This window comes from Prunus mume, linkage group LG1, assembly GCF_029339155.1.
Source record: "Prunus mume cultivar Tortuosa linkage group LG1, ASM2933915v1, whole genome shotgun sequence".
Classification (NCBI taxonomy): Eukaryota; Viridiplantae; Streptophyta; class Magnoliopsida; order Rosales; family Rosaceae; genus Prunus; species Prunus mume.
The window spans coordinates 7440923-7451622 of record NC_142698.1 but is presented as its reverse complement, the minus strand read 5'-3'; the positions used below and the strand labels follow the sequence as shown (position 1 = coordinate 7451622).

At 35.6% G+C, this 10700-nt stretch overlaps 1 protein-coding gene across 1 annotated transcript; it reads right to left on the bottom strand.

Moving 5' to 3' along the window:
• Positions 1 to 4522: 4522 nt before the first annotated feature.
• LOC103332651 (Eukaryotic aspartyl protease family protein) lies at positions 4523 to 9113 on the bottom strand. Its single transcript, XM_008235404.2, has 10 exons — positions 8669 to 9113; positions 8430 to 8568; positions 7787 to 8028; positions 7460 to 7687; positions 7202 to 7340; positions 7049 to 7119; positions 6842 to 6941; positions 5473 to 5533; positions 5310 to 5381; positions 4523 to 5007 (listed from the first exon to the last, which is right to left on the bottom strand). The coding sequence occupies exons 1-10, from the start codon at positions 8989 to 8991 to the stop codon at positions 4772 to 4774; spliced, it is 1611 nt and encodes a 536-aa protein (XP_008233626.2). The 5' UTR covers positions 8992 to 9113; the 3' UTR covers positions 4523 to 4771.
• Between the last annotated feature and the right edge of the window lie 1587 nt (positions 9114 to 10700).

The window sequence follows — 10700 nt, the reverse complement described above, 5'->3', positions numbered from 1 at the left end:
AACCCTACTTTTTTTAATTTTGATTCCACCTGGTTTCTATATCATAATAGGGAATATGATTGGCAGTCAAATTGCGAAAATCTTCTAATTTCATTATGCTTATCAAAAGTTAAGGGGGCGTTTGGTATCCTATTTAAATAGGGAATTCAAAAACTTTGATTTTTTTTAAAAATAAGGAGTTCTTAAATCTATTTTTAAGATTCAAAAACTTGTTTGGTATGCAACTTGAAAACTATTTTTAAATCTTAAAAATTTGAGAACTTGTGGGTTGTTAGGAAAAAACTGAAAAAAAAAAAAAAAAAAGAAAAAGGATTTTTTGTTTTTGTTTTTTTTTGTTTTTAATAATTGGGGTGTTTTTTTTAGTTGTTCTTGAGTTTGAGTTTTTAAAAATATGGCTACCAAACATGTTTTCTTTGTTTTGGACTCAAATTCTGTTTTGAGTTTAAAAAGTTGAATTCAAGTTAAATGCCAAATAGGCCCTAAATATTCGTGCTAAGTTCCAACTTTAGATTGCTTTGTAAAATGAACAAATCTGTGTAAGTTAAAAAAAGAAGTCGAACCTGCTCACATTTAAGATGGTGCTATGATAAGAAGGATTAAATATTTTCTTTACTAAGATCCATCTAAAGTTGTTCTCAAACAAGGACCAATTGATTTAGTGCTTAACATAAGAAAACAACAAAAAAGAAAACAAAAAAGTACATATTAATATGTGTGTACCAATTTTTTATTTTTTTCGTTCGAAGGTAACATCGTTGGATTTTAGCAATGTCAAAGGCTTCATGTTTCCTTTACTCATTTTTCTTTATATATAAGGTGATATTTATTAAACAACTAGTTTTTCGCGGAAGTGGTATGTTTTTTTCTTCAATGATAGAAGATCCAAGTTCAAATACATAAGGTGAGAAGAAACAAAATTGTATTAGAAGGAAACACTAAGGTTATTATAATCTTGGACAGGGACGGACCCACAGTCAATGGGGTCAAACGACCCTATGGACTCCATGAACGTAAGGTAGAAGGTCCCTTTGAACCTGTGTGTGACCCCATGAATGGCTGAAGGAGGAGCTGCAAATCTGAGGAAGAAGAAGATGAACAGGAGCTGCAGTCTGTTTTTTCAAAATGGATCCAAAACGGCGTCGTTTTGAACCCAAATTTTTTTAATCGCTGGCACCAAACGGCGTCGTTTTGGACCAAATTTTTTAAAGACCGGCCAAAACGACGTCGTTTTGGTCCAGGCCTTTGAAAAAAATAAATAAAACAGATTGTAGTGATAATAGACCCTTTGATTACATAAAATTTCTTTAAACGACCTAACAAGGAGTGAAAACCAAAGCCTAAGGGATCTACCTGTTGAAAATTACCACCACCATTGCCAGCCAAGTAGCAATCTACCTACTTGAAATAAATAATTGATCAATAACAACTCCTAAGATGCACTACCAAGTACCAACCAAATACCTCCTCCTGCTAAGCTGCTTTCATGTTCTTGTTATAATCCCATTGCTTACTTATAACTTGCTCAACCAATCTTCGCTCTTGAGTTAAGGACAAGTAGAAATTTTTTCAAAATCTTATGAAGTTCATTACTTTAGTTCTAGGGCTTTGATTGATGTACCGTTTTCGCCTACATGATCAGTGAACCGTTTTCGTCATCATTATTGTGTGAAGCTCTTTATTTATGTCATTAATGAGCAACTTACGGAGTTAGATGCTCGTTTTAATGGGGTAAACACTGAGTTGCTTATTTGTTTGACATGTTTTTGATTGTATTGAAAATGAAGCTATAATGCTACGTTTTCAAAATATGAAAGCTCGTCGTGGCCAATTGTAATTTGTAATGTTGTTTTTAACATGAATTATGAATGAATGTACTATTGTTTCATTTTCAATGTTATTTTAATCTTTAAAAAAAAAATTTGAATTTTTACACTATGACCCTACGAGTTCATATTCCTGGGTCCGTCCCTGATCTTGGATCAAAAGTTCCAAGCAAATCAGGCTGTTCCGCCATCGAAACAACATGATTTAATCCCACGGCATAACGTGCTAGCCCTATGAGCTACAGGGAAGTTTGGTATCCTATTCAAATAGGGAACTCAAAAACTTTGATTTTTTTTTTTAAACAAGGAGTTCTTAAATCTATTTTTAAGATTCAAAAACTTGTTTGGTATGCAACTTGAAAACTGTTTTCAAATCTTAACAATTTGAGAACTTGTGGGTTGTTAGAAAAAAACTGAAAAAACAGATATTTTTTGTTTTTAATCATTGGGGGGTGTTTTCTAATTATTCTTGAGTTTAAGTTTTTGAAAATAGGGCTAACAAATAGGTTTTCTTTATTTTGGACTCAAATTCTGTTTTTGAGTTTAAAAAGTTGGATTCAAGTTGAATACCAAACGGGTCTTCTAGATATATTTAAGCATCCTTGTACATGCTTGAGCATGTTTGGGTTCGTCTTTGATTGTGCAAAGCATTACCACGCTCATAAGGCCGGGCTTTACTGTAAATCCCCTTGCACACAGTTTTTAGAGAAAATAAAGTCTGAAAGAAAGCATAAACTTTACCTGCATTGATGCATGCATGTTTTGGTGGACAAAGCAATGCATGTCCAGTATGGTGGACAAAGCAAAGAGGATTTATTTTATTTAAATTTTTATTCAACCTCATTTCTCAAGAGACTTAAAGATATTAAAGCAAAGCATGCAGAATCTATGCATTTTGTGCTTTCCTTTCCTTCCTTTTGGGTTGCTCTCAACCTTTTTTGTTTGTAAGGGAAAAACTTTCTAATGAGCGTGGTACCAAAGCCGTAGGCCAATTTGCAAATGGTTGCCTCACAAGTACCCCCTTCTGCTTTGTCTTCATTCAAGACATGATACAGTCCAAAACCTTCCTAAATGCCCCACTGAAAAAGCTAAAATAATTGAACTAAAATAAAATAAAGGGCCCTCGACAGAAATCACAACAGTACGAAAGTGAACATCCACACGTGAACGGTGTATACGTAAAGGCCAAGAAGGAGATGGTATTGGGTTGCTTGATGGTATGGTTAAAGTACATTGATTAAAATTGGATTAGACTATGATGGCACCATTTTTGGCAATTGAATGCTTTCTATCTACTTTAATATTTTAATGGCCTTTCCACTTCATTATAGTTCTAAAACTTTGATCAGTTTAGATGATTGGTTTGCTAATTAAAAAAATAAGTGTTGCCACCGATGAGGTGTAGTCCAGTTAAAAATGATATTGATTTGTATACGAGGTTTCAAGTTCGAACTCCCATGACATTTTAGTTGTGTTTGTGTGAGAAATTCCCCTTCCCTTTTAGTTTCGACTATCCTTGTACTAAAAAAAACTTAGCATGCCCTTAAACTAATCAGAAGAACAGAAGTTTCTTTTTTAATTTTAACCTACATATAATGCAACTTAGATAAACATCACCAAGTTTGAGCGGAAAATTTGGGTTTGAGATTAGGATATGAAAGAAATAATCAAGTGGCCAAGAGAAAACTTATGTCATCCCACCAAACTTATGGCACCTATTAAAATATATAATCACTTCTTGATCCCAAAAAGAAGAAAAAACATCTAATTGGTTTTAAAAGCTTTAAATCCAATGCAACTGTTGGTTAGGCAAGTTGGATAAGATAGTGTGTCTGCCACCTCGCATTCAAGTTTGAACTCATTCTTGTATGTTAGAATAGTTTAGAATATCACTCTGTCAAAGAAAAACAAACAAAACAAAAACTTTAAATCCAATCGAAAATCAATAAAAGTCGAGTCCAAAAACTAGATCAATTTAATTGAACTACATAGGTGAGATTGCTTCTTCATTAAGGATAATTTGTGAGAATAATCGCACAACCACTTAGTCGGACTCTTGAAGATAATCATCATAACAGGTCAAGACTCGAAATCATATTGATGGCCAATTTGGTGGATCTTATTTTTTTACTTAGCCAAGTTTGGTTGGTTTGGTATTATGAACGATTGTTTTACGCAGAAAACTGCAAATAACAAAACTGAATATCTTTTTGTGTTTTCAACAGATTCCAGGTTGTCTTCGCTTTGTATCCATTTAAAATCATTTCTGCTGGCAAAGGAAAAAAGAAGACAGCATGAATAGATTAATGCAATCTGTTGCAAGATTGCTCAAGTCCTTTTCATGGTCTGCATGCTTCATCATTAGAGTCTAGTTCAAAGCTATAAGCAACAGAAAAATCATTACAATAAAACTGGGAGTCTGGACAAGAAAATACTTGCCTTCTTCCCTGTAATGAGTAAATCCTACTTTCCTACCAATCACAGTTTGCTATGCATATAGAGATTTTTTCTCGTGTTTTTGATAAATTATTTTTGTATATGTCAAATTGTGATTTGCTGGTAAACCATTCTTATGCCATGGCATAGAAGACCGAAGAATGGTTTAGCAGTGACAGTAAATACCTAAGAACAGCATGTAAAATTCGTGAGAAAATAGGGCAAAGGTAGCAAAATGTTGAGATTGATGGGTAAAATCGAGGAAAAAGAAAAAAAAATTATATATATATATATATTATATTATATTAATACAACAAAAGTTAGCTACAATGCATGTCCCTACAAGCCCCAACCAATACAATGACACATGATAGAGAAAAAAAACTGACGCCAATGGATTACAGACCTGCTCTATATATGTATGTATTTCAGGGCAGGAAAAGGAAGAGAAGAAAACCCTGCATTTACATGTAAGACTACATAAATGATCTGCGATATACGGTCACATCCTCCTAGAAGACAAGGACGATCAGAAATAATACAAGCAATAAAGGCAGCAATCTCAACGAACAAAACTGGGATGAGATGAGCCGACTTGATGCAGCTGATGGTTTTGAGGGAGCTCTTCCAGCTACAGCAGGAGCAAAGCCACCTGGTGTGCTCTGCTGCTCATTTGTTGGCAAGGGATTTGGTGGTGTGCCTTTAGAGGGAGTTAGGGGCATACTCTTAGCATCACTAAAATCTTGGCCTGCAAAGTTTATTGGTAATTATTGACAAAAGAGCTCTACCTCAATAATTAAACAGCAACAGCAAAGACCTGCGCTTTTCACTTTCTAGTTCATCCTAATACAGTGACTTGAACTAGGCCTAAAGCAGTGTCAGACAAACTTACAGTTAGGATGAATAAAATGAAATTAGCTAGTGGCATATCATTTGCAGGTCAAACAGATGATATTTCACCCATCATATGGTATAAGGACAACCAATTGCAAACAACAACATAGTCAGTAGGAAACATCCCTAATGTTTCAAGAAAACCAGAGAACTCACAATTTGAGCGAGACCAGCCGAACTTTAAGTTCTCTCTATCAAATACTGTCCGGTATCCCGTCATGAAGTTCTCTGCAAAAGAAAAGTAACAAACCATTTACCAGGAAAAAAACAAAAACAAAAGCTAAGCAGCATTCTTGCTACAGAGAAGACTCATGCTTACGTCCAATTGTTCCAATATCACCATCTGTCGGCTGTATGGCTAAGCAAAACCCAACAACTCCCTGCACCAGGAAGGCCTAAACTGTAAGATTTTATCTGAGTGATCTCTCACTGGTATATATTACTTTTCTAAACATCAATAAAAATATGTTTATGGCACAAAATACATATGAAAAGTAACCTGTATGATCTTTTCTATACGTATATTAAGAGTTCAGAGTATATCAGTACGGATGAAAATCAACACATTAAAATCAGTTACACATTGTATTGTACAGAACAGAATAATGTCATGAATACTCAATTACAAAGTCAAGGCATCACAAGTACAAATTTTAAGGCAAGACAAAGTCATGAATAGTCAATGACAATATAGAACACGAAATATATGTTCCATAAGAGCTTTTTAACTAGCAATTGTTGAACTAACTCTAATTCCTTGTACAATGTATGGTTAAATCCTTGCAATTCCATGTCAGGGTCAATTGGGGAGAGAAGGCCACATGTGAAGGAAAGTGTTATAATAGACAGAAATTGTTGCCCCACATCCGAAAGCTTAAGCTTTGGGAAATAGTGGTAAACCAACAAACTTTATTAAAGTACAAAGAGAATACCATCTCATTATCAAAGCCAGAAAGTTTAACATTAATAAGCAGGAAAAAGAACTGTATAATAACCATGATATTAAAGCGCAACAGCGTTACTTCTTCAACCAAAGATGGGAAAGTGAAGTATCAAACAAATGAATTTAACATAAATTGTACCACCAGCGAACTGCTAATGAGAAGATTTACAAATTAGGTTCAGGTTTGTTTGACTGATAGATATGACATGTCTAGACAAGTGAGCACATTTATAGAGTTCATTCTCATTCAAATTAAAATAGAGTGTATTGGAAAAAGCCTCTCGACTATGACAACAGCAATTACATCATAAGTTGACTTCAATGTCATCACTTATTGTATGTAAATAAAATCACTTTAGAAGCAAATTAATCATCTAGTTTATTATAAAGATAATACATGGTCTTGATGTAGAACTAGTTTATTATTAAATAAAATCATTTAGCTGCATCAGGTCTACTATCAAGCTAGCTTGAATTGTCATACTACAATCAAGATACAAATTTTTACCACATTGAACAAAAATGACAGCTATACCATTTTGAATTAAAAGTGTATCATGACTTAACGACAATCTGGCCCAGATATCATATTATTATTTTCATCATGAAAATGCTTGAACCATTTGTCTTACTAAGTTGTAATATAGCCCTATGAACTCAGTGAGCTATACGTATATTGACAGAAATAAAGAAACTTCAGTTATTTCACATCCACTCAAAAAATCTGCAGAGCTAGTTTACCTACCTGATTACCGTTTATCGGAAAGACAGGATCATGTACCACAAAGCTGTTGTTTGCCACGAACATAAGCGTCACAGAAGGCACTTTGGGAAGATCTTGAGAACTGTTCAAGGAAAAACCACCAGAACAATGGCATAAGATACAGACACACACAACTGAGGGAAGTGGGGCCGGGAGATTCTCAAAGCTTATAATTTCATGAAAATTCACCTTGTATTGTAACAGTACTTCCAAGGAGATCCTGCATAGTTGGTGATTGTCGCATTTACCTGTCTGTCAAACTATCAATGAACGGAAGAGATATCAGCCTACCAGGTATGCAGATAACAAAATCAAATATTGGAATCTAATGAAAAGATGTACCTCCTTTGAAATTTTATCATACACTGCTTCTGGAAGAAATGTAAATGATGTCCCGCTGTCAACCAGTGCTTTGAAGTTTGTCTGCTTAAGACAAGAATTTCCAATACAACATGCTTCCACTCCAACAATATACGTTTCACTGGAACAAACAATTACACAATGGAGATTTCAGCATCTACAAGAATGTTAGCTTAGCAAGCATTTAGTAACTGTCACTTAAAGTTGTAAATTGAACAGAAGTGCATATATAGTTTTTACTAGTTTCCATTTGAAGGCAGAAAAGATGTAGATTGTTGTGTAGCTGGTCCCTGGTCCCCAAAAAATAGTCTCCCAGAATCATCCTCATCAAAGCACATTGAGAAAGAGTTCTTGGTCAATCCTGCCTTAGCAAGGAAAGTAGGAACTGAAATCTCTCCAAGTCCTAAACCCAAAAGACCATCGGGAGCAATCCCATCCAGGTAACCACCACTTTGCTTCATACCACATCTGCATTATGCCAGAAGCAAATTTCTAAATCTTTGCTGGAACGATTTCCGACATTTAGTTCAAAATATTAATGAGGCAAGAAATATCAACCAAACGCACCCTATGATAACAGGGGCTTCAATAGAAGTGTTTGGCCCATCATCACCGCCAGCTGCAAAGTGTACTATGTCCTCCACAAGAAGTCCAGAACTCGATGTATTTTCTGTGTAGTAGTCAATAGTGTAAGGGCATGACTGCCTGGGACTCTTGCAGTTTGTACCAGATTCACATAACTCATGGCTGCAAGATACATGCTTGCTGGTGTTTGAATCCGATGGGTTGTACTCATTCAAATCTCTATCCTGCATAATAGATGCCCCAAATACGAGGGAGCACCTGCCAATCAATTATTGGAAATAAGTGCTAAACCTGTTACCGAGCCTTAGAAGAGACTAACTTCACTCAAACATAGGCACCCAGAGTCTACTTAACGAAACATTGACCATTAACCAACAACAATTGATGAGTCTGGACCTTCTATATTGAATTCCTCAGATTTCCCGTTCTTTCCTTTTGCGGGTTGGGAGAGAGTGGGCTCAATTCCTTAAGAAAATGCAAAAAATTCTTCTTTTTCTTTTTTTCTAACATCTTTCTAACAATCTTGGATGCACATTAAGTTTCCAGTAGTTCATGGCATAAAAATAAAACGATGAACATAAAATTAAAGGCAAAAGAATCATAATTACATAGAAAGGTGGCCTACCAGTGTACTATAGTAAGAGGCAGATAAGGGAGCGCACTGTATGCAATCACATGGAACCCAAAATAGATCACTCCCAGTATCCAAAGCAACCAGAAACGAAACATTAGGCGTCCCTATATCAATCCACGTATAATGTAACCTAAAATACACACAAAATACATCATCTTTCTACATTATGGCATTATGCTTGAAAACAAGAAATTTGAAACGAAGTGAAATGAGGTAAGAAAGAGACGCACCAGCCGAAGTCGTTGCCAAACGACACCGTGTTGCTACCTTCAGAGGGGAAGAGGAACTGAAAGTGGCGACGAGAGCCGAGCTTCATCTTCTGTTTCTGGAAGTCGGTGCTTGCAAGTAGGTGATAGTAGTCCATGGAGTTCCTCTGCGGCCACCGACCTAAGTCCTTGGGGTCTTCTCCGCTTCTCGAAATCCGAAGCGCCTTCGCCTCATCTGAGAAGCGGTGTATGAGCCTCGCGGACAGCGTAAGCGAGTGAGCATTCTGAGGCTCCAGAAGCACGCACGCCAGTAGAAGAAGCACAGAGAGTAGAGATCGAGCCGCCATGGCGACTCCAAGAGAGAAACCTCAGCTTGAGATCTGAAGGAAGAGAGAAAGAGAGACTGAAATGGAGTGAAAGGTAAAGTGAGAGGGGAAGAGGACGAGGAAGACGCACAGCTATGGCCTATGGGAATGCGAAGCTAATTAATAAATTTAAAAAGGATAATTAATTATGATTATTTAGTTAATTAATTAATTTGTTAATTTGTTAATTAAAGTGAGAGGTGAGGAGGTCTTTACGTGTCGCAGACTCGCAGTGTCACAGAAAACGACGTGCTTTGATTGGAGGTGACGCTGTGTGTCTGTCACCTGGGATGGGACCGCTGGCTCCTCCTCCATGCTCTTTTTTGTTTTTTTTTTTAATTTTACAATTTAATATGTACTTATTTATTTGGAGTTTGTTTTCCTCTAAGATTCAGAAAATATAGGAAAGATGTGACTTTTTTTTTTTTTTGGTCAGAAGGGAAAGATGTGACTACTTATATTATTACAATACATACTTTTGCAAGAGATTTGTAGTTTAGGTGGCTTAGGATGCTCAGAGTAGTTATATGATGAGAAGAGGGATGGCAATTTCGGGGCACGATTTGTTGCACGACTCGAAATCCGCATTAGAATTTAGTGGGTTCAAGTCGCACGATTAAAATTTGGGTTATTTTCGGTCAACCAATCATGATTCGTTTAATAAACAAGTGGGTTTCGGGTTAACCCGTCGACTAGCTAAAATACCTATGTAACTCTCCAATCCGCTAAAATACTCGTATAACCCACCAACCCATTTATTTGTTATTCTTCATTTTTCTAAGTTGTTTATTCTTCATTTTTCATTTTTCTTTTTTAAATATATTTTAGTTGCTACCACTTAGTGAGTCAACCTGAAACCCGCACAAGAACTTAATGGGTCAATCCGTGCATGACACATTTATTAAACGGGTCAGATTTGGATTGAGCATTCTTAACACGTATATAATTTTGACACGACACGAACCCAACATGACATGACTCATTGCCAGCCCTAAGGGGAACGAACTTAGGACGTTAGATATAGGGACAAATGTTTTTAACTTGTTTATAAGCCCTTTGCAAGGAGAAAGACTTCCATGAAAAAATGATAATATTGTATTTGCTATTCCTAACCAATAACGCTCTAATAGCTTGATAACACTTTCACATGAAATAATATTATTGGTCGGAGATAGCAAAACAGTAATATCTCATTTGTAACTAAGTTTTTCTCCCTTGCAAAGATTCAATTCTTGAATCAATCTACTTCAGAACTCAAGTTTTAATCACTTCGCAAAAATGTACAAGTATAAAGAGTTACGAAGATGACCTTTGCAAGCTGAAATTGTAGCTAATATGGCTCACATGGTAAGCCATCAAGTCTCAGACTCATTTAAAACTTAATGGCTCTCATGGTTATTTGAAACTCTCCATAAATAACTTGTATGTCATAAGGTAGAATAATAATTTTGAAATACTGACTCTTCTTTATATCAATGGAGCTGCCAAATTTTGGTCATTTCTTAGATTTGGGGCTCCGGGTTTTTAAAGCTTCCTCCTTCTTGTGACTGTGAGTAGCCAGTTTAGATGATAATATGATATACGTTTTTATTTTTTTTTATACAAACGATATTCTACTTTAACTTTAATCTAATTTAAACAAAAAATGATATTCTACTTTAATCTAATTTAAACTATTCTAGAGAAGGAAG